This window comes from Cetorhinus maximus, unplaced genomic scaffold (assembly GCF_964194155.1).
Source record: "Cetorhinus maximus unplaced genomic scaffold, sCetMax3.hap1.1 HAP1_SCAFFOLD_1691, whole genome shotgun sequence".
NCBI lineage: Eukaryota > Metazoa > Chordata > Chondrichthyes > Lamniformes > Cetorhinidae > Cetorhinus > Cetorhinus maximus.
The window spans coordinates 18,130-42,500 of NW_027597631.1; the positions used below are offsets into that span (position 1 = coordinate 18,130).

The 24,371-nt window shown below is 50.0% G+C and overlaps 1 protein-coding gene across 1 annotated transcript in view; it reads left to right on the forward strand.

The window, feature by feature from the left end:
* Positions 1 to 24,371, forward strand: part of LOC144676550 (scavenger receptor cysteine-rich domain-containing protein DMBT1-like) — a gene marked incomplete at its 5' end in the record, with an annotated part of 57,687 nt that overhangs the window by 9,391 nt on the left and 23,925 nt on the right. The window contains 5 exons of the mRNA XM_078536953.1: positions 1,130 to 1,432; positions 1,999 to 2,313; positions 7,407 to 7,712; positions 16,472 to 16,774; positions 21,158 to 21,454. Coding sequence (XP_078393079.1) covers positions 1,130 to 1,432; positions 1,999 to 2,313; positions 7,407 to 7,712; positions 16,472 to 16,774; positions 21,158 to 21,454 — 1,524 coding nt within the window. The remainder of the gene's footprint in view (positions 1 to 1,129; positions 1,433 to 1,998; positions 2,314 to 7,406; positions 7,713 to 16,471; positions 16,775 to 21,157; positions 21,455 to 24,371) is intronic.

A 24,371-nucleotide genomic window follows, 5' to 3' on the forward strand; every position in this document is an offset into this window, starting at 1 on the left:
CATTGGATGATGCTGGCAGCTAGCACAGGGTGATTCTTTGGAATTCTCTACCCCAGAGGGCTGTGGAAACTCAGTCAGTGAGTTTCGAGAGAGAAGTCGATGGGTTTCTGGGGACCAGTGACGTCAAGGGGTATGGAGGTATCGCGGGAAAGTGGCGGAGAGGTCGATGACCTGCCAGGAGCCAATTCAATGGCGGAGAAGGCTCGATGGGCTGAATGGCCCACCCCTGTCCCTGTGTCCCTCTGTCCCTGTGTCTACAAGAGCAGGTCAGAGGCTGGGAATTGTGCAGCGAGTAACTCACCTCCTGACTCTTCCCCAAAGCTTACCTGTTTCCTACATCGCTTAACTCAATTGGTTGCATGACTAGTGAGTGGAGCAGAAGGCCACCATCGGCCTGGGTTCAGTTGCTTGGCACCATAAGAGACCATAAGACATAGGAGCAGAAATTAGGCCATTCGGCCCATTGAGTCTGCTCCGCCATTCAATCATGGCTGATAAGTTTCTCCACCCCATTCTCCCGCCTTCTCCCCGTCACCTTTGACCCCCTTACCAATCAAGAACCTATCTATCTCGCTCTTAAATACACTCAATGACCTGGCCTCCACAGCCTTCTGTGGCAATGAATTCCATAGATTCACCCACTCTCTGGCTAAAGAAGTTTCTCCTCATCTCTGTTCTAAAAGGTCTTCCCTTTACTCTGAGGCTGTGCCCTCGGGTCCTGGTCTCTCCTGCTAATGGAAACATCTTCCCCACGTCCACTCTATCCAGGCCTTTCAGTATTCTGTAAGTTTCAATCAGATCCCCCCCCTCATCCTTCTAAACTCAATCGAGTATAGACCCAGAGTCCTCAAACGTTCCTCATAGGTTAAGCCTTTCATTCCTGGGATCGTTCTCATGAACCTCCTCTGGACCCCTCTCCAGGGCCAGCACATCCTTCCCTGAGAGACGGGGGCCCAGAATTGCTCACAATATTCCAAATGTGGTCTGACCAGTCGAGTTCGTTCACGCAGAACGCGCAGAATGTCCGATTGGCAAATGGAGGACTGTCCTCCAGTGTGGCAAGGAAGGCCTTCAGTGGTCAAAAGCAAGTCTTTTAGAAGAAACCAAGTCTTGTTTTCTGTCGCCACAGCTCAGCCACCTCCGCCGACGTTGACAGTATCTGGAAATGGTCTATTCTTCAAGGAAGACACCATCAAGTTTGTGTGTGGGGCGTCTTCCCTGTACAAGGGTGCGCAGATGGCCCTATACAAAATGGGCGAAGAGACGCCAGTCTTAACGGGCGTGATCTCCTCCAGTCAGGGCAACGTGAAGTTCGATCTTGAGCACATTAACAAGAGCCACGAGGGGACCTACTGGTGCAACTACCAGTTGGAGGTGGCGGAGCTGGTCTTTGCGTCCGAGGACAGCGCATCGGTGGAGATCGCGGTCGTAGGTAAGGCCGGCTTTCAGGTGAAAAGAGAGACACGTCGAATCTTTGCACCTTTGCACTCATCAGGACACTTCGCATTACAAGTGCGGGGGTGGGGGTGGGGGGCGGGGTGGAAACAACAATTCGTACCGCATGAGAAGAGTGTGCCGATTGGTTGGCACGTGGGCTCTGATTGGTAGAGAGGCGTTGCCGTGGAGGGCGCCCCAGTGTTGGTGACTGACAGTTAACTGTCGAGTGTTGCTTGAAATTTAAACCAGGCAGCTTGATCCTGATTGGTCAAGGCGACGCCCGAGGAATGAGTCAGTGAATGGCTGTCACTTAGTTCGTCTAGCGTTGTTTGCCTGGCCCACTAGTGCTCCCAATTCGCAGGTACAGGTGCCACGTAAACAGCGAGCTAATCCGTTGAACCGAATAAATGCTTTTTAAAGAAATATAATCCGTTTCCCATCCTTGGAGTTGTCTGCAATGGGCTATGGAACATGCCGAATGGTATAGACCCTCCGATGACTCTTTTTATCGTGTGTGTTTGGATCGTCAATGTTGCAGTGTTTGTTTTCCCCACTCGACAGAAAATGCTAAACTTCGGCTTGTGGATGGACCCACCTCCTGCTCCGGTAGAGTCGAAGCTTTCTACAATGGCACCTGGGGAACCATCTGCGATTTCGGGTGGGACATTGTCGACGCCCAGGTGGTGTGCCACCAGGTGGGCTGCGGGTTTGGCCAATCGGCCACTCCCGGCGGCCACTTCGGAGAAGGGGCAGGGCCGACCATGCTGGAGAACGTCCGCTGCAATGGGACGGAGAAGTTCCTGTGGTCCTGCCCGTCGCAGGTCATCATGCCCCGGACCTGTCGCCAGAATAATGACGCGGGCGTGATCTGTTCAGGTAAGGATTTGGCCGGACGATGTCCTTCTGTTGAATGGGAAGTGCCGACAAGGCCAAGGAAGTGGGGGCCCGGATCCTGCGGACGCTGGGAAAACCTGAACTAAATACGGAAAAGGCTGGGAAATAATTTTAAAACAAAATCTCCGCTGGCGGGAGAGACGGAGTTAACGTTTTGAGTCGGTGTGAATCTCCTTCGTAGCCAGAGAGAAGTAGAAATGTGATGGATTTCACACTCTGTGGCAAGTGGAGAGAGATAGAAGGTCAGGGATAGGTGGGCGCTCATGATAGATCGATAAAGATGTCAAGGGCGCAATAGAAAGAGGGCGTTAAAGACTAAAGAAGGTGCGGATAGCGGCGTGAAGGTAAGATAGCAGAATGTGGCAACAGCAGGTTAACAGGTTATGCTAACGCTATTGAGTTTGGATCATGTGTTAAAATTCACTGTTCAAGTCCACACACGAATATTGGCCACTTACATCAGATATAGGAGGGAGGCTGGTGCCTTTTGTTTCATTCGTTCTCAGGGTGTGGGCATTACTGGCAATGCCACCATTTATCACCCATCCCTCATTGACCTGAAAAAGGTTAACTGGGTGGTTTCCAGGGCCATTTCTGAGGGGCAGTTAAATTCAACCATCTTCATGTGGATCTGGAGTCATGTATAAGTCATGAAGACCAAGCAAGAATGAGACTGGCCTTCTTCCCCAATTGAGGGTGTGGCACGGACACAGATGTGCTGTCATCCTGAGAGACCCAACGGTTCCTGTACAATTATACCAAACAACTCAGCACTCCCACAAATCTGCTGGAGGGCAGATGCAGACCTGAGTGAAGACCCTATCTAATTGGACTAAAATCGGTCAGAGGACCCTTCAACTAAGGGGAACAGCTGCTCCCTATCCACCTTGACCATGCCCCTCATAATCTTGTACACCTCGATCAGGTCGCCCCTCAGTCTTCTCTGCTCCAACGGAAACAACCCAAGTCTATCCAACCTCTCTTCATAACTTAAATGTTTCATCCCAGGCAACATCCTGGTGAATCTCCTCTGCACCCCCTCCAGTGCCATCACATCCTTCCTATAATGTGGCGACCAGAACTGCACACAGTACTCCAGCTGTGGCCTCACCGAGGCTCTATACAACTCCAACATGACCTCCCTACTTTTGTAATCTATGCCTCGATTGATAAAGGCAAGTGTCCCATATGCCTTTTTCACCACCCCACTAACATGCCCCTCCGCCTTCAGAGATCTCTGGACACACACGCCAAGGTCCCTTTGTTCCTGTGAACTTCCTAGTCTCATGCCGTTCATTCAATACGGCCTTGACAGGCTACCCAGCATCGATCTAGGCACCAGAAATGACAACGGAAATCTCAGCAATGTCGACCCTGCAAAAGTCTTCCTTACTAACACCGGCAAGCTAGTGCCAAAATTGGGAGAGCTGTCTCACAGATAACTCAAGCAGCAGTGTGGCCTAACCAAACTCATGGAATCAGATCTGACAGATAACGTCCCAGACCCTACTGTCAGTGTCCCTGGATATGTCCTGTCCCACCAGCAGAACCGACCCAGCAGAGGTGGCAACACAGTGCCCTGGGAGTCCTGAAGATTAACTCTGGACCCTATGAAGTCTCACGATCAGGTCAAACATGGGCAAGGAAACCTCCTGCTGATTACCACGTACCGCCCTCCCTCAGCTGATGAATCTGTGCTCCTCCATGTTGAACACCACTTGGAGGAAGCACTGAGGGTGGCAAGGGCACAGAATGTACTCTGGGTGGGGGACTTCAATGTCTAACACCAAGAGTGGCTGGGTAGCACCACTACTGACCGAGCTGGCCGAGTCCTAGATGACATAACAGCTAGACCGGGTCTGCGGCAGGTGGTGAGGGAACCAACAAGAGGGAAAAACATACTTGACCTCATCCTCACCAACCTGCCTGCCGCAGATGCATCTGTCCATGACAGTATGGGCAGGAGTGACCACCACACAGTCGTTGCGGAGACAAAGTCCCGTCTTCACACTAGGGACACCCTCCATCGTGTTGTGTGGCACTACCACCGTGCTGAATGGGATAGATTTTAAACAGAACCATCAGCTTAAGACTGGGCATCCATGAGGCGCTGTGGGCCATCAGCAGCAGCAGAATTGTACTCGAACACAATCTGTAACCTCATGGCCCGGCATATCCCCCACTCTACCGTTACCATCAAGCCAGGGGATCAACCCTGCTTCAATGAAGAGTGCAGGAGGGCATGCCAGGAGCAACACCAGGCACACCTAAAAATGAGATGTCAACCTGGTGAAGCTATAAAACAGGACTACTTGCGTACCAAACAGCATAAGCAGCAAGTGACAGACAAAACTAAGCGACCCCCATAACCAACAGATCAGATTTAAGCTCTGCAGTCCTGCCACATCCAGTCGTGAATGGTGATGGACAATTAAACAACTCATTGGAGGAGGAGGCTCCACAAATATCCCCATCCTCAATGATGGAGGAGCCCACACAAAGATATAGATGAAGCATTTGCTACAATCTGCAACCAGGAGTGCCGAGTGGATCATCCATCTCAGCCTCCTCCGGAGGTCCCCAGCATCACGGATGCCAGTATTCAACCAATTTGATCCACTCCACGTGATATCAAGAAACAGCTGAAGGCACTGGATACTGCAAAGGCTGTGGGCCCTGACAATATTCCGGCAATAGTTCTGAAGACTTGTGCTCCAGAACTTGCCGAGCCCCTAGCCAAGCTGTTCCAGAACAATTACAATGCTGGCATCCACAGAGCTATGTGTAAAATTGCCCGGGTATGTCCTGTACACAAAAAGCAGGACAATTCCAACCCTGCCAATTACCGTCCCATCAGCCTACCCTCCATCATCAATTAAGTAATGGAAGGGATTATCAACAGTGCTATCAAGCAACACTTGCTTAGCAAGACCCTGTTCACTGACGCCCAGTTTGGGTTCTGCCAGGGCCACTCAGCTCCTGATTTCATTGCAGCCTTGGTCCAAACATGGACAAAAGATCTGACCTCCCTAGGTGAGGTGAGGATGTCTGTCTTTGATATCCAGGCCGCATTTGACAGAGTGTGGCATCAAGGAGCCTTGGCAAAAGTGGAGTCAATGGGACTCAGGGGGAAAACTCTCCTCTGGTTAGTCATAGCTAGCACAAAGGAAGATGGTTGTGGTTGTTGGAGGTCAGTCATCTCAGCTCTGGGACATCACTGCAGGAGTTCCTCAGGGTAGTGTCCTCGGCCCAACCACCTTCAGCTGCTTCATCAATGACCTTCCTTCCATCATAAGGTGAGAAGTGGGGATGTTCGCTGATGATTGCACATTGTTCAGCACCATTCGCGACTCCTCAGATACTGAAGCAGTCCATGTCCAAATGCAGCAAGACCTGGACAATATCCAGGCTTGGGCTGACAAGTGGCAAGTAATATTCGCGCCACACAAGTGCCAGGCAATGACCATCTCCAACAAGAGAGAATCCAACCATCGCCCCTTGACATTCAATGGCATTACTGAACTACCACTATCAACATCCTGATGGTTAGCATTGACCAGAAACTGAACTGGACCAGCCATATAAATGCAATGGCTACAAGAGCAGGTCAGAGGCTAGGAATCCTGCAGAGAGTAACTCACCTCCTGATGCCACAAAGCCTATTCGCCATCTACAAGGCACAAGTCAGGAGTGTGATGGAATACTCTCCACTTGCCTGGATGAGTGCAGCTCCCACAACACTCGAGAAGCTCGACACCATCCAGGACAAAGCAGCCCCGCTTGATTGGCACCCCATCCACAAACATTCACTCCCTCCACCACCGACGCACAGTGGCAGCAGTGTGTGTACCATCTACAAGATGCACTGCAGCAACTCGCCAAGGCTCCTTCGACAGCATCTTCCAAACCCACGGCCGCTACTACCTAGAAGGACAAGGGCATCAAAGAAATGGGAACACCACCACCTGGAAGTTCCCCCTCTGAGCCACTCACCGTCCTGACCTGGAAATGTATCGGCCGTTCCTTCACTGTCGCTGGAACTCCCTCCCACCCCTAACTGTGGGTGTACCTACACCACATGGACTGCAGCGGTTTAAGAAATCAGCTGGCGAACACCTTCTCAAGGGGCAATTAGGGATAGGCAATAAATACTGGTCTATCGAGCAGCGCCCACATCCTATGAACGAATGAAAAAAAAATCATTAAATACTGCCCTCTTTACCTGGCTACTGTTTTGCATTTACCTGGGAGAGGGAAGAATTGTGGTAATGTGAAATGTATGTTAAAGCCTCCAATTATACCTGACATTCACTTCCCTGGCATTCAGTGCAGCGGAATAGCAGTCCTGGCGCACAGAAGTCAGAGAATGTGAATTGATGTTAGTTTACACATGGTCGATTGTGTCAATGAGCAATTATGCCTATTATGCATTTTCCCTGAATTTCGGTTGCATTGCTTTTGGGTTAAATGAAAAGCTGGTGAAATTCATATCAGGCGTTTCCTGCTGGGAATCAAAACCAAAATGGACCTCAGGTCTTCCCTTTACATTTTATGACTGGCTTCCCCTCACCTCCACGCCTCTCTCCCCGCCCCCCCAACCCCGCAAGCCTCTCTCCAGGCAGTTGAAGCCCTTCTCCTCCTCCTTTATCCAGTACCGTTAAGGAGAGTGAGCAAGGCCACTGGAAACCGACCTGTTCGGGCTCATCGCTCTCCTCCCACTCAACCCAGTGCCCCAGCGATCCCCTATTTGTACTCCTGTCGTGAAACAAAAATTGAACAAAAACGATGTGTAAGACGGCGGGTGGTGGGGGGCGGTGGGGGTGGTGAGACGGTGGGTGGGGGGACCACGGGGGTCGAGGCAGAGGCAGCCCCCAGTTGGACATTGCGCCAGTTGTTGGCACCCATGACCCCAGGGTATCAGCCACACGCCTCGGCCCGTTGAAAGATAGGGAGGGCCTGAACAACCTCGTTCTCTGGCGTCTCATTCCCACGGTGACCTGATTTTCGCCACCTCCCTGTTTCATCCAATCTCCCTCCCCCACCCCCCCACTCCCCGTCTCGTTTTTCGCCTTCAGACCAGCCGACCAAGCCGCACATCCAGCTGTTCCGCACATCTGGCAAGTATTCCATCGGCGAGTACGTGAGCATCAGGTGCACCGCCTCCTCCATCTTCAGTGGGGCCATCTTCCTGCTGCTCAAGGTCGACGGGGAGACCCCCGTGGCCTACCAGGCCGTGCCAACGGCAGGATTCTCGATGACCTTCTCCATCGCCAACCTCACCTATGCCGACAACGGGTATTACCTCTGCCTCTACCAGCTCAAGAGGTCGGGAAAACTGTACAACTCCTCGGAGAGTGAGCGTGTCAAAGTGACCGTGACAGGTAAGGCTGGTCAACCCTTTCAGGGCTCAGATGACGGGCTGGCTGAAGAGTTTCGGCTCCTCCCCCTGAAGGGAAATAAGAACACGTAGAGAAAGGGGGGAGTGGCAGGTGGAGCAAAAGAGAAGGCCGGGGATAGGTTAGAGGCCCAGGGTAGATTGAATGTTAAAGCTGGCACCGAGCACGGGGCAAAGAAAGCGGTAATGAGAGCATGAAAGGCTAAAGCTTTTGGTCCGGAGTGGATGTTAATAGCAGAATAACGGTCAGCCCTGTCTGAAAGCGAAATAGCAGAATGTGTAAAGAGCTGAATGAAGGTCAGCACTGGTCCAGTGTAGGTGTTAATAGCAGAATAAAGGTCAGCACTGTCTGAAAGCGAAATAGCAGAATGTGTAAAAAGCTGATGAAGGACAGAGCTGGTCCAGAGTAGGTGTTAATAGCAGAATGAAGGTCAGCACTGTCTGAAAGCGAAATAGCAGAATGTGTAAAGAGCTGAATGAAGGCCAGAGCTGGTCCAGAGTAGGTGTTAATAGCAGATTGAAGGTCAGCACTGTCTGAAATGAAAAAAAAAATACTTGAGAACAAGATACGGACTGACACTTTTGAGAAAAAATATCACTTTGTTCAGTGTTTATCTTTGCAATGATACAATTCAGAAAAATAAACACATTATAAAGAGGACAAAGAAAACATCTTTAGTGGGTGCAAGAGGGACACGGGAGATCTCGATCTCTGCCCTGCGATTTGGAAATGGCCCCTGTAAAAGTTGGTTCCGAGGGTTAATTCGAAACCCTCATCAGACATTAGTTGCAACCGTGGAGTTTGCGTTTACTGCGGCTGTCAAGGAGCATACACTGCACCACGCAGGCCAAGCCTGGGGGCAGGAACTCGGAGTGAGTGACGGTACCGAAGTGAGAATGTCACTGAATTGGAAACCTGGGGCCCTGGGATCGAATCCTATCACAGTTGGTGGGTGGTGGAATCTGAATTCGATCAAAATCACTGGCATCTACCTGGCCGAGTGGGAAAGTTGCCCTGTGTACCAAAAGCAGGGTAAATCCAACCTAGCCAATTACCACACCATTGGTCTACCCTCGATTATCAGTGAAGCAATGGAAGGGGCTATCAAGCGGCACTTGCTTAGCAATAACCTGCTCACTGATGCCCAGTTTGGGTTCTGCCAGGGCCGCTCAGCTCCTGACCTCGTTACAGCCTTGCTTCAAGCATAGGAGCTGAACTCCTGAGGTGAGGTGAGGGTGACCGCCCTTGACATCAAGGCAGCATTTGACCAAGTGTGGCATCAAGGAGCCCTAGCAAAACTGGAGTCAATAGGAATCACGGGCAAAACTCTCCGCTGGTTGGAGTCATAGCAAGCACAAAGGAAGATGGTTGTGGTGGTTGGAGGTCTGTTATCTCAGCTGCAGGAGTCCCTAAGGGCAGTGTCCTAGGCCCAACCACCTTCAGCTGCTCCATCAATGACCTTCCTTCCATCGTAAGGTCAGAAGTGGGGAATGTTCGCTGATGGTTGCACAATGTTCAGCACCATTCGCGACTCCTCAGATACTGAAGCAGCCCATGTCCAAATGCAGCAAGACCTGAACAGTATCCAGGCTTGGGCTGACAAGGCAAGTGACATTTGTGACACACAGTGACCATCTCCAACAAGAAAGAACCCAACCATCGCCCCTTGATGTTCAATGGCACCCCCCATTATCAACATCCTTGGAGTTCCCACTGACCAGAAACTGAACTGGGATCAGCCAAAAAAATACTGCGACTACAAGAGCAGGTCAGATGCTAGGAACCCTGTGGTGAGTAACTCACCCCCTGACTCCCCAAAGCCTGTCCACCATCTACAAGGCACAAGTCAGGAGGGTGATGGAATACTCCCCACTTGCCTGGATGAGTTCAGCTCCCACAACACTCAAGAAGCTGGACATTGTCCTGGAAAAATCAGCCTGCTTTATTGGCCACACATTCACAGTAGCAGCAGTGTGTACACCATCTACAAGTTGCACTGCAGCAACTCACCAAGGCTCCTTAGGCAGCACCTTCCAAACCCACAATCACTACCACCTATAAAGACAAGAACAGAAGATAGATGTGAACACCTACACCTGGAAATTCCACACCAATTCACTCAACATCCTGACTTGGAAATATATTGGCCGTTCCTTCACTGTCACTGGTCAAAATCCTAGAACTCTCTCCCTAACAGCACTGTGGGTGTACCTACACCACACGGACAAAATCCTGGAACTCCCTCCCTAACAGCACTGTGGGTGTACCTACACCACAGGGACAAAATCCTGGAACTCCCTCCCTAACAGCACTGTGGGTGTACCTACACCACAGGGACAAAATCCTGGAACTCCCTCCCTAACAGCACTGTGGGTGTACCTACACCACAGGGGACAAAATCCTGGAACTCCCTCCCTAACAGCACTGTGGGTGTACCTACACCACAGGGACAAAATCCTGGAACTCCCTCCCTAACAGCACTGTGGGTGTACCTGCACCACATGGACAAAATCCTGGAACTCCCTCCCTAACAGCACTGTGGGTGTACCTACACCACAGGGACAAAATCCTGGAACTCCCTCCCTAACAGCGCTGTGGGTGTGCCTACACCACTTGGACAAAATCCTGGAACTCCCTCCCTAACAGCACTGTGGGTGTACCTACACCACAGGGACAAAATCCTGGAACTCCCTAACAGCACTGTGGGTGTACCTACACCGCAGGGACAAAATCCTGGAACTCCCTCCCTAACAGCACTGTGGGTGTACCTACACCACAGGGACTGCAGTGGTTCAAGAAGGCAGCTCACCCACCACCTTCTTAAGGGCATCGAGCGATGGGCAATGAATACTGGCCCAGCCAGAGAAACCCACATCTCGTGAATAAATTTTTAAAAATCAGGAACTTCATGTCTTATTGATGACCGGTGGGGGGGAAATCCATCTAGTTCACCAATCCTCTTTAGGGAAATAAATCTTCTGTTCTTTATGTGGTCTAACCTACCTATGACTCCAGACACTCAGCAATATGGTTGGCTCTACACTCCCTGGAACCTGCACCATGTGGATTGTGCGGGTGTACCCACACTACGCGGACTGCAGCGGTTCTAGAAGACAGTTGGCCACCAGCCTCTCCAGGGTCAATTAGAGATGGGCAGTTAATGCTGCACCTTGCCAGCAATGCCCACATCCCACAATTGAATGATACAAGGACCAGCTGTTGGTACACTGCTGCCACTCTCTGCCACCTCCGCAGCATCCACCTTGTTAATTTGACTTGAGGCTAGCAGATTGCCTGCATCAAGTTTCTGACAGTGCGCGTTCATCAAATAATGAGTCTTGCATGACAATTTTGACTGTTCCTCATTGACGGTTGTCTCCGCTGAGCATTATGGTAAGTAAAAAGTCAGCTTGGGCAGAATCGCATTGGCAGGCAATTAAACGCATTGCCTCACTGTCCAGTCCCACGTACTGTGTGGGAATGCACTTTGGGAAAGGAAGGACTGGCAAACTGGAGCTCATTTCTCCTTGGTGAAAGAAATAAAGGATGGCTGACCGAGCTGAGGTCTTTAAAACTACGAAAGGCTTTAATAGGGTGGGCGCTCTTCATTAACTGGACCGTTAATGTAAGATAGCTACCGAAAATCCAACCGGGAAGTCGGGATGAACTTCCTTTACCCAAATGATGGTGAGAACACTGAGCTTTGTTGCCTGAGGGAGAGTTCGAGGTGAATCCTACAGATGCATTTGAGGGGAAGCTAAACAAACAGACAAAGGCACTGGGCACACGTTTGCAGTAGACAGGGAGTGAGGCCTGGTGATGTGGGATTTAGGTGGGGAGGCCCGAATGGAGCATAAACACTTGGGCACGATCGAGGCTTGGGTGGGTACCACAGGGGCTTGGCACCTTTGTTGGCACCTTTAGTCGTACTTAAATTTCATTTTTGTTAGTCTTCTTTCAGAGTTTCTCTTTGTTTTCGCAGTTTCCCTTTAAGGGGCTGCCATTTAATTTGCCCCCTTGTTTTATTAATTGAGTTTAATTGTTTTTTTACCCCCGAAAATAGTATAAACACTAGCAGGCGCTGCTTTGGTGTTGCATGTATAAAGTTATGAGGGGGTGTATTTAGGGTAGACAGGGACTTTTCCCCTTGATAGAGGGATCAATAATCAGGGGGCATAGATTTAAGGTAAGGGGCAGGAGGTTTAGAGGGGATGTGAGGAAGAATTTTTTTCACCCAGAGGGTGGTGGGAATCTGGAACTCACTGCCTGTAAGGGTGGTAGAGGCAGAAACCCTCATAACATTTAAGAAGTATTTGATTGTGTACTTGTGATGCCTTGGCATATAAGGCTATGGGCCTAGTGCTGGCAAATGGGATTAGAATAGACCATAAGACATAGGAGCAGAAATTAGGCCATTCGGCCCATCGAGTCTGCTTCGCCATTCAATCATGGCTGATAAGTTTCTCAACTCCATTCTCCCGCCTTCTCCCCGTAACCTTTGATCCCCTTATCAATCAAGAACCTATCTATCTCGGTCTTAAATACACTCAATGACCTGGCCTCCATAGCCTTCTGTGGCCATGAATTCCATAGATTCACCACTCTCTGGCTAAAGAAGTTTCTCCTCATCTCTGTTCTAAAAGGTCTTCCCTTTACTCTGAGGCTGTGCCCTCGGGTCCTAGTCTCTCCTACTAATGGAAACATCTTCCCCACGTCCACTCTATCCAGGCCTTTCAGTATTCTGTAAGTTTCAATCAGATCCCCTCCCTCATCCTTCTAAACTCCATCGAGTATAGACCCAGAGTCCTCAAACGTTCCTCATCTGTTAAGCCTTTCATTCCTGGGATTGTTCTCGTGAACCTCCTCTGGACCCTCTCCAGGGGCCAGCACTAGTTAGGTACTTGTTTGACCGGCGCAGACTAGATGGGCCGAAGGGCCTTTTTCTGTGCTCTATCACTCTATCACTCTATGCCAAATGTGGTGTTATATGGAATCCTCTGCAATCCACAGAGTTGGCTGTTAGGCTAAGGGTGCCAACGCTGGGGTTCCTCCCCACCCAGTCCCCCCCCGCAATCACCCTACTTCTTCCACATTTCGTGCTGTTTGCCCTCACCCTCGCTTGCAAACCCCTCCGTGGTCTCACCTCCCCCCCATCCCCAATTCTGAAGTCTCCTCCAACCCCACAACCCTTTGATCTGCCCTGCTGTCACCCAGTTCCACCCTCCTCGAGCATCAGCGACAATCATTAGGAAGGCAAATGGGATGCTGGTTCCTTACTGAAAGGGCGGTGGTGGAGAGTGGGGTAGAAATGTAGGGAAGGGCTTGCTACAACGATACAGGGCATTCGTGAGTCTGCGTATCATTAATATCTCCTCACTGAAGGAAGGGTATACTTGTAGCGGAGGCAGTTGAGGTACATTGTTGGCCTACTGTTAATGCACTAGGCTAATGCAGGTTCAAATCCCTCCCGGAACTCCTCCTGCCTTTTTTACCCGTGTCGGAGGCTACTTAACCCGACACGTGTGTGGACGATGCCAGCTCCCAATGTGGCCCCCTCCTCTGCATTGCCGGGGGAGACTAAACGCAGACTGGGTGCCTGCTTTGCGGAACACCTTCGGTCTGTCCGCAAGCATGACCCAAACCTCCCTGTCGCTTGGCCATTTTAACACTCCCACCCTGCTCTCATGCCCACATGTCCGTCCTTGGCTTGCTGCAATGTTCCAGTGAAGCCCAACGCAAACTGGAGGAACAGCACCTCATCTTCCGACCGGGCGCTTTACAGCCTTCCGGGTTTAACGTTGAGTTCAACGACTTCAGACCACGAACTCTCTCCTCCGTCTCGATCGCACCCTTTTGAAATCCATTTTTTAACGTTGAATTTAAATTTAAATTTATTTTTATGCGTTATTTATTGATTGATTCGTTCAGTTTTTTTGATCCTTTACCCCCAGTCACCACACCCCACCCTCCAAAAAGGGCCATCTATCACTTGTTCCTATGTTGTGATCTCACTGAACGCTGACCCTTCTGCTATTCAGACATTCCGCTATTGTACCTTTATGCCACCATCAACACCTTCTTTAGACTTTAACGCTATCATTAACACTCCCTTCGTCTTGTGTCCAAGACATCTTTGTCGATCTCTCCTGAGATCACACCTATAGCCGACCTTCCACCTTGCTCCCCCTGCTCCACCCCCAGTATAAAATGCATCAAATGTCTACTGCTGTCCAGCTCTGAAGGAGGACCATACGGAGATGAAACGTTAAGCCTGTTTCTCTCTGCGTAAACGCAGGATGGGTGGGATCGGACCAGCCGCCGACTACGCACCGCCTCTGTCCTTACGTCCTCTTGCGGCCAATTGAGTTAGCTCAGCAGGAGCTGCGTGGGATGGGCAGAGACGATCTGACAGTGGCCATTTTGGGGAACGTCTCACCCGCCGGGGCCCCGCCCCACTTCAGAACCCTTATGGAAGGGTCCCGCCACTTTGTAGCATCACAGGTGTGCGATATGAACACCAGGGCTAAGGAAATGGTTGGGGGCAAAACGAGTGGGGCCTGAGCGACCGCGCCGAACACACAGTGCTTGGTATTTAGTGCAGTCAGCGCTATCTAATTCTATGTCAGACAGATGTTCTACCCAGTGAGTTCCTGTTGTGACTTGCCAAGATGATCCCGCTTTCGGTCTAACGATGTTGACACGAACGTATGAATTAGGAGCGGGAGTAGACCACTCGGCCCCTCCAACCTGCTCGCCCATCCAATAAGACCATGCCTGATTTAATTGTAACCTCAACCCCACATTCCTGCCTCTCCCTGATTAGCCCTTCACCCCTCCTTGTTTACCAAGAATCGATCTTGCCTTAAAAATATTCAAAAACTCTACTTCCACCGGCCTTTTGAGGAAGAGGGTGCCAAAGACTCATGAACCCCAGAGAGAAGAAAACATCACAAGTTGCAATGCACTTAATATGACTGGACTGATAAAGTTCAGCTTCGTAAATGTGCAATGGATGTAAGAAATATCAAATGGAGTTTTGAGGCAGAGTCTTTGAATGTTTTTAAGGCCGAGGTAGATCAATTCTTTGATTAACAAGGGGGGGGTGAAAGGTTATCGGAGGGGTGGGGGAGGCCGGAATGTGGGGTCGAGGTTACAATCAGATCGGGCATGATCTAATTGAATGGGGGAGCAGAGTCGAGGAGCCGAATGGCCTACCCCTGTTCCTCATTCGTATATTTGTATGCTGTTCAGTTTTGGCATCTAAGTTCCGAAGAAGAGTCATATTGGACTCAAAACGTTAACTCTTTGTCTCTCTTCACAGATGCTCCCAGACCTGCTGAGTTTTTACGACACTTTCTGTTATTTTTATCTAGAACTCCGAACGTGGTTTTATGTTACAACGTAAGAGGTGACGCCTGAGCCTTTGGCCAGCGTTGTCCTCACTGGAGTTTAGAAGAATAAGAGGCATCTTGATGGATGCATATAGGACCCTCAGGGGATTTGACAGGGTGGATGTGGAGAGGATGTTTCCCCTTGTGGGAGAATCTAAACCTAGACATAGAATCTAGACCTTAGGTCACCACATTATAGGAAGGATGTGATGGCACTGGAGGGGGTGCAGAGGAGATTCACCAGGATGTGACCTGGGATGAAACATTTGAGTTATGAGGAGAGGTTGGATAGACTTGGGTTGTTTTCGTTGGAGCGGAGAAGACTGAGGGGTGACCTGATCGTGATGTACAAGATTATGAGGGGCATGGACAGGGTGGATAGGGAGCAGCTGTTCCCCTTAGTTGAAAGGTCAGTCACAGGTGGACATAAGGTCAAGGTGAGGGGCAGGAGGTTTGGGGGGTGGGTGTGAGGAAAAACTTTTTTTACCCAGAGGGTGGTGAGGGTCTGGAATGCACTGCCTGGGAGGGTGGTGGAGGCGGGTTAGCCTCACATCCTTTAAAAAGCACCTGGATGAACACTTGACACGTCATGACATTCAAGGCGATGGGGCCAAGCACTGGTCAATGGGATTAGGTAGGTAGGTCAGGCGTTTCTCACAGTGTCGGTGCAGACTCGATGGGCCGAAGGGCCTCTTCTGCACTGTGTGTGTGATTCTGTGATAGACGTCACTGTTTGTAAATATGGGTTCGTCCATTTAAATGGAGACGAGGAGAATTTCCTTCTCTCAAAGGTTGGTGAGCCTTTGGAAATCTCTTCCCCAAAAGGCGTTGGGAACAAGGTCTTTAAATATGTTTAAGGCCGAGCGTGATAGATTCTGGTTAAGCAAGGTGGGGGTGGGTGAAAGGTTATTGGGGGGGGTCGGCCGGAATGTGGGGCTGAGGTTACAATCAGATTGGCCGTCAGCTTATTGAATGGCGGGGCAGGCTCGAGGGGCCGAGTGGCCTCCTCCTGTTCCTGCTTCATATGTTCGGACAGCGTGGGATTGAAACAGGTAACCTTTGCTCTGTATATTTCTGAATGGGGAGGAAACTCATCCTGGCTAAGAATGGAGAACAGGCCGTGTTGCATTCGTTGCTTGGTCCAATCCCCCGCCCGGTCGCCGTCCAATCAACATGCCCGTGGAGCTGAAATCGAGCGGGATTTAGAATAGGCGATGTAAAGGTGACCCGGGGCGAATTTCTAGAGCCAATGATGCCCCCCTCCACCCAACCCCGGCCAAAACGGTTTGACCCGGGCCTCTGGAGCAAAGCGATTCACCCGTGATCACTCTCTCTTTCTTTCCCCCGCCTCAGATGTCCTGTTGCGGCCCTCGATTTCGGTGTTGCGGACGTCCGGCATGTTCGTCCAAGGCGAGGCCGTCAACTTCCGCTGCTCGTCGGCCAGCGTCTTCGCGGTGATCACCTTCTACCTCTACAAAGTGGGCGAGTCGGGACCGGTGGCCTCGGTGGGGCCGACGTCAGCCTCCAGCGCCATCCTGACCATCCACAACATCAGCATGCACCAGGAAGGCTACTTCACTTGCATGTTCAAAGTGCTGATCAACCACAAGATGCACTCGTCCACTCACAGTGACCGGGTCCAGGTCGCCATCACAAGTGAGTCGCCGATTTTCACCCCCCCCTCCACTTTCTGGTTTCGAGGTCGCTCCACATGAGTGACTGAGGCAAAGAGGCAGAGGGCAACGTATCTAAAAGTAAAAATAAAAAACTGCGGATGCTGGAAATCCAAAACAGAAACAGAAACACCTGGAAAAACTCAGCAGGTCTGGCAGTATCGGCGGAGAGGGGAGCACAGTTGACGTTTCGAGTCCTCATGACCCTTCAACAGAACTAAGTAAAATTAGGAAAGGGGTGAAATATAAAAGCTGGTTTAAGGTGGGGGGTTTGTTGGGACAAATAGCCAGTGATAGGTGGAGATAACCAAAATCTGTCACAGATAAAAGCGCAAAGAGGTGTTGAAGGTGGTGATATTATCTAAAGGAATGTGCTAATTAAGAGTAGCAGACAGGACAGATAAGGTGCAGATGGCTCTAGTGGGGGGTGGGGAATACTAAAAGGTAGAAATAAACAATGGTGGAAATACATTTAAAAATAATGGAAATAGGTGGGAAAAGAAAAAATCTGTATAAATTATTGGGCTCAATATTGAGTTCAACAATTTTAGATCTTGAACTCTCTCCTCCATCCCCACCCACTTCCCGTTTCTTCCCCCTCCTTTTTGTTTTTTCCAATAATTTATATAGATTTGTCTTTTCCCACCTATTTCCATTATTTTTAAATGTATTTGCACCCATTGTTTATCTCTACCTTTTAGTATTCCCCCACCCCCCACTAGAGCCATCTGCACCTTATCTGCCCTGTCTGCTACTCTTAATTAGCACATTCCTCTAGATAATATCACCACCTTCAACACCTCTATGTTCTTTTGTCTATGACAGATTTTGGTTATCTCCACCTATCACTGGTTGCTTGTCCCAACAAACCCCACCCCCCCCAACTCATCCCCTTAAACCAGTTTATATTTCACCCCTTTCCTAAGTTTACTTAGTTCTGTTGAAGGGTCATGAGGACTCGAAACGTCAACTGTGCTCTTCTCCGCCGATGCTGCCAGACCTGCCGAGTTTTTCCGGGTATTTCTGTTTCTGTTTCAGCGATGGATCTGAGTTTGCTGATGAGGCCAAGCTAGGGTGGGAAGGTAAGCTGCGGGGAGGAGACTGAGAGGCTGCAAGTCGGGCGAGTGGGCAAAAGGTGACTGATGGGAATGTAACGTAGCGGAGTGCAAGGCTGTTTACTTTGGCCGTGAGACTGAAAGAAAACAGAATTTTTTTCTTTATCTGAAAAGGTGAGGGAATTATAAGTGTCGATGATCAAAGGGTGTGTTTGTAGAAGGAACGCGGAAAGTTAGCATGCAGGCGTAGCAAGTAAGGAGGAAGGCAAATGGCATGTTGGCCTTTATTGCAATGGGATTGGAGTACAAGAATGAAGAAGCCTTGCTACTGTTGTGCAGGGTTTTTGGTGAGACCCCATCTGGAATATGGTGCGCAGTTCTGGTCTCCGTGTTAAATGAAGGATGTACTTGCACTGGAGGTGGTGCAGTGAAGGGTTCACTAAATTGGTCCCTGGGATGAGAGGCTGTGTAAATTGGGTTTATATTAGAACCATAGAACCATAGAACACTACAGCACAGAAAAACAGGCCATTCGACCCTTCTAGTCTGTGCCAAAATATTATTCGGCTAGTCCCATTGACCTGCACCCAGTCCATAGCCCTCCAGACCTCTCCCATCCATGTATCTATCGAATTTATTCTTAAAACTTAAGAGTGAGCCCGCATTTACCACATCAGACGGTAGCTCGTTCCACATTCTCACCACTCTCTGAGTGAAGAAGTTCCCCCTAATGTTCCCCCTAAACCTTTCCCCTTTCACCCTAAAGCCATGTCCTCTCGTGTTTATCTCTCCTAATCTAAGTGGAAAGAGCCTACTCGCATTTACTCTGTCTATACCCCTCACAATTTTGTAAACTTCTATCAAATCTCCCCTCATCCTTCTACGCTCCAAGGAATAAAGTCCTAACCTGTTTAATCTTTCCCTGTAACTCAACTCCTGAAGACCCGGCAACATCCTAGTAAATCTTCTCCGCACTCTCTCGATCTTACTGATATCCTTCCTGTAGTTAGGCGACCAGAACTGCACACAATACTCCAAAGTTGGCCTCACCAATGTCTTATACAACCTCACCATAACATCCCAACTCCTATACTCAATACTTTGATTTATGAAGGCCAGTGTGCCAAAAGCATTCTTTACAACCTTGTCTACCTGTGATACCACTTTCCTGGAATTATGTATCTGAACTCCCAGATCCCTTTGTTCCTCCGCACTCCTCAGTGCCCTACCATTTACTGTGTATGTCCTACCTTGGTTTGTCCTTCCAAAATGTAACACCTCACACTTCTCCGCATTAAATTCCATCTGCCATTTTCTGGCCCATTGTTCCAGTTGGTCCAGATCCCTCTGGAGATATTCTCTGGAGTTTAGAAGAATGGGAGGCGATCTCATTGAGACCTGCAGGATTGTGATGGGGTTTCCCAGTGTGGGCGCTGAGGGGTCGATTCCGCTGGTCGGGGGGAATCTAAAACACGGGGGCACAATGTCGGGATAAGGGGGCCGATCATTTAGGACTGAGATGAGAAGGAATGCCTTCACTCGAAGGGTTGGGAATCTAGCCCAGAGGATTGTGAATGCTCCATCGTTGAGGGCCGGGATGGACAGATTTTTGGCCTCTCCGTTAATGGTGGGATATGGGGAGCGAGCAGGAAAATGGAGTGGAATCCCAAGTTTAGCTGTGAGCACATTGAATGGCAGAGCAGGCTCGATGGGCCGAATGGTCTACTCCAATCCCTGTTTCTTATGCCCTTGTGTACCCCTGAAATAGATACTTAAACGTGCATACGTCACACGATGGTCACCATAGCCTTAGGGTAACAAGGGAGATTTACCACAATGGTAGCCTCTGTATGGGAATCTAGTTGTGTGGAGCCACTGGGGGTTGCTTTAGACCAGGGAACGTTCAACTAAGGTTGGTAGCTTGGCGCCAAGAATGAGCAACATGAAAGAGAATAGAGAACTCATGCATGTTCTCCTCAGAACAAAGAAGGTTATGTGGAGATTTCATTGCGTTGATCAAAATTATCAGGGGCTTTAATAGACTAGGGGTGGGGGTAGGCGTGAAAGTGTGGGGGCGGAAGGTGGGACAGGTTTCCTGGCCGATAACAAAAGGATACACAGTTAAGATAAGATAATTGAGGTTTGGATGCAGGTTCAGAAGTCAGGAGTCAAGTTCATGGTGCAGCTCATTTATACATGCTAGAAGCAATGTACATTTATACTCAGGGACCCGGTCGCTTCAGACAAAATAAATATGGTCAAACCTTATGCCTTTGGTTGAAGCCGGGAGCCTGGGGAGCCTACAGTGCTCCGTTGCTGTCTCCATGGCAACGCGTCGAACAACCCGATTCAGCCGGCCCGCCAAACGGCACCCGTTTGTCCCGTCGCCAACATCGCAGTGACGCTTGGAGACTTGGTGCTCGGGTGTTTTCCCTGATGAGCGTCAGGCGTGAATCTTTGACGAGGCTGTCTCTCGTTTCGGCGTCAGTCCTGTTCTGCGCTGCGAGCGACTGAGACATACGATAAACGTCAGATAAGGCGAGATGCAACAATGGGGCAGGCGCTCGTGTAGTTACGAGCCACGATATTTGAAGACATCCATGTGTTCCTCCTCGTGAGGTGATGTTGAGCCCCTCCTACATTCGCTCATACACTCCTGCCTTACAGACCTTGCAATTCTTTATTCTTAAGAGGGCAACAAACTTACGAGGATATATACATTTTAAAAAGGTATTCATAAAATTTACAACATACGTTTGCAGAAAACAGCTTAACGTCTGATACAAAGGGTTCCCTGAAGACTTTGAAGATGAGATTCAATTCTCTTAGATACTGCCGAATCTCAGACATGTACATCTTCTCTCAATCATAGTAAGTTTGTTCGTCAGTGGTAATGGCTTCCTCTTCCATGACACCCAAACCTTCCTCATCTTGATGGAACATATCCATTAGTACCTTATTGGCACACATGGCCCCTTTAATGTCTTGTTGGGTGATTTCGTAGTGTCGTATGTTTCGTACACCTCTCATGCTTTGCAAGATGGTGGTTCTGCTTGCAGAGGTGCAGGATTATATTCTGCATGGCCCTACCTCCTCCCTGAGCTTAACTCACCACCACCCCACCTCCCCCCCCCAACACCAATCGCCCCCCTCCCCCACCACCTTCCCACTGTAGAAATCAGGATTCTGGCTCCCCAGGAAGGGGCAACCTTGTCCGTCAATGCACAGCGGGGGTAAGAGATGCCAAAAGATTGGGTTGACTTGCGTTCAGGCCTTGCGTTCACAAGAGTTGCCTCCCTTTTATCTTTCAGGCAAGGCAGAACGACCCACGATATCCAGGAACACCGAGTTTCATCTGTACCCCCAGGGGCAGCTACTCACCCTGCTCTGCACAGCCCCGAAAGCCTACCGGACCCGCAATTTCCAGCTGTACCAGAATGGGCTGGAGATAAGCACCAGGTTGACCGTGCGCGACTCAGTTGCGGAGTTCACCATGGTGAACACGACGATGGCCAATCAGGGAGACTACACTTGCGCGTACCGGACAACCATCGCCGGGCGGGAGTACAACTCCACCCAGAGTGAATCCCTCGCGATCGCTATTTCAGGTAGGCACCCGAAGTCCTGCGCAAAGAAAATCGAGACTCGAAACGAGCACATCCCACATGGTGGCAGCGTCGGGCCGATCGGTGTCAATCTGCTCTCGAACAACGATCCAATTTTTCATTGAAGAGCAAAAAAGAATTGCGGACGCTGGAAATCCGAAACAAAAACAAAAACAAAAAAATAACCTGGAAAAGCTCAGCAGGTCTGGCAGCATCGGCGGAGAGGGAGCACCGCTGACGTTTCGAGTCCTCACGACCCTTCAACAGAACTAAGTAAAAATAGAAGAGAGGTGAAATATAAACTGGTTTAAGTCGGGGGGGGGGGGGGGTGGTGGGTGGGACAGGTAGAGCTGGGTAGAGGGCCAGTGATAGGTGGAGATAACCAAAAGATGTCACAGACAAAAGGACAAAGAGGTGTTGAAGGTGGGGATATTATCTAAGGAATGTGCTAATTAAGGGTAGAAAGCAGGACGGGCAAGGTGCAGAGAGCCCTAGTGGGGGTGGGGGTGGGGGGAAGGGATCGATAAAGGCTAATTGTTTTATCTCTACCTTTTAGCCTATTTTGATTCCTTCACCCCACCCCGTCCCCGCTAGGGCTATCTGCACCTTGCCCGTCCTGCTTTCTACCCTTAATTAGCACATTCCTTAGATAATATCACCACCTTCAACACCTCTTTGTCCTTTTGTCTGTGACATCTTTTGGTTAATCTCCACCTATCACTGGCCCTCTATCCAGCTCTACTTGTCCCACCCTCTCCGCCCCCCCCGCCTTAAACCAGCTTATATTTCACATCTCATCTATTTTTACTTAGTTCTGTTGAAGGGTCATTCGGACTTGCTCCTCTCCGCCGATGCTGCCAAACCTGCTGAGTTTTTCCAGGTATTTTTGTTTTTATTTTTGTTTCGAGTTGAAATCGGATTGGATTGGAGGACATTTTGAAAAATGCAGCCCCTTGATATGAAGTTAGCAGGATCGGTGTCCAATAAATGAGCAATTTCAGACTTTGGATACGTGTAGAGAGTAGCCAATATCATATCTGACCATGCACATCTTCCCCTTCGATTAAACAATATTAAACAGAGGACCCAATTCTAAAAGGGGTACCAGGGTCAGAGGGACCTAAAATACATCATTGAAGACGGCAAGGGCAGGTTAAGAAAATCTCTTGTAAAGCATAGAGTACCCTAAGCTTTATTATTAGAGTACAGGAGCAAGGAGGTGATGTTGAATTTGCATCAGACACTAGTTCAGCCTCAGCTGGGGTATTGCGTCCAGTTCTGAGTACCGCTCTTTAGGAAGGTTGTGAAGGCTTTGGAGAGTGCAGAGAAGATTCACGGGAATGGTCCCCGGGATGAGGGACTTGGGTGACGTGGATATATTGGGGAAGGCGGGACTGTCTTCCTTGGAGAAGAGAAGATTGCCAGGAGATTCGATAGGGGTGCTCAAAATCGCGAGGGGGCCTGGACAGGGTAGAAGAGGGTGAACCTGTTCCCATTGGTCGTGGCGGGGGGGGGGAGAGGAGATCAAGAAGGAGAGGGCACGGATTGAAGGGGATCCGGCGGAAGAAGCAACAGCGACCTGGGGAGAAACAGCCTCAGGCATTGGGAGGGGTTCCGGATCTGGAACGCGCTGCCTGAGAAGGCCCGGGGGTGCAGGTACAATCGAGGCTTTGAAAAGGGAAGGAAACTGTGGTCTGAAAACGAAGTGTGTGCAGGGTTACAGGGAGAAGGCAGAGGTGGGGCGGGGTGGGGCGGGGTGGGTGGTGAGTTGCTCGGTTGAAGAGCCAGTACAGACAGGATGTGCCGAATAGCCTCCTTCCGTGCTGTGATCATCCTGTAATTCTGCTTGACCCTGCAGTTGAGCTCAGCCAAACAGGGACTTGGAAATGTGGATGGTACAATAGTGGTGGCTTGTATTAGGTAGACAGTAGCCGCCTGACATTCAGCTCGATTTACATCAATGAAATTGTACAGTGGACGGTAAGACGCTGGTAATATCCGCTCCTTTCTCCAGGCGGGGACTATACCAGGCGCCAGTAGCACGATCACCTGTTACTTTGCTCCAGCCACAAGATGAATATGCCAGGATTTTGACCCCGTGACAGTGAAGGAACGGCCGATATATTACCAAGTCAGGATAGCGAGCGACTCGGAGGGGAACTTCCAGGTGTGAGGCTGACAGGGTTAATTCTTCGAGAAGTTGCTATCAGTTGAATAGGTCAGAGGCTGGGAATCCTGCGGCGGAGAGTAACTCAACCTCCTGACTCCCCCAAAGCCTGTCCACCATCGACAAGGCACAAGTCAGGAATGTGATGGAATACTCCCCACTTGCCTGGATGAGTGCAGCTCCCACAACACTCGAGAAGCTCGACACCGTCCAGGGAAAAGCAGCCTTGCTTGATCGGCACCCCATCCACAAACATTCACTCCCTCCACCACCGACGCACAGTAGCAGCAGCGTGTGTACCATCTACAAGATGCACTGCAGGAACTCACCAAGGCTCCTTCCACAGCACCTTCCAAACCCACAACCACTACCATCTAAAAGGACAAGGGAAAAGATAGATGGGAACACCACCACCTGGAAGTTCCCCTCCCAGTCACTCACCATCCTGACTTGGAAATATATCGGCCGTTCCTTCACTGTCACTGGGTCAAAATCCTGGAACTCCCTCCCTAACAGCACTGTGGGTGTACCTACACCACAGGGACAAAATCCTGGAACTCCCTCCCTAACAGCGCTGTGGGTGTACCTACACCACAGGGACCAAATCCTGGAACTCCCTCCCTAACAGCGCTGTGGGTGTACCTACACCACAGGGACAAAATCCTGGAACTCCCTCCCTAACAGCGCCGTGGGTGTACCTACACCACACGTTCAAAATCCTGGAACTCCCTCCCTAACAGCACTGTGGGTGTA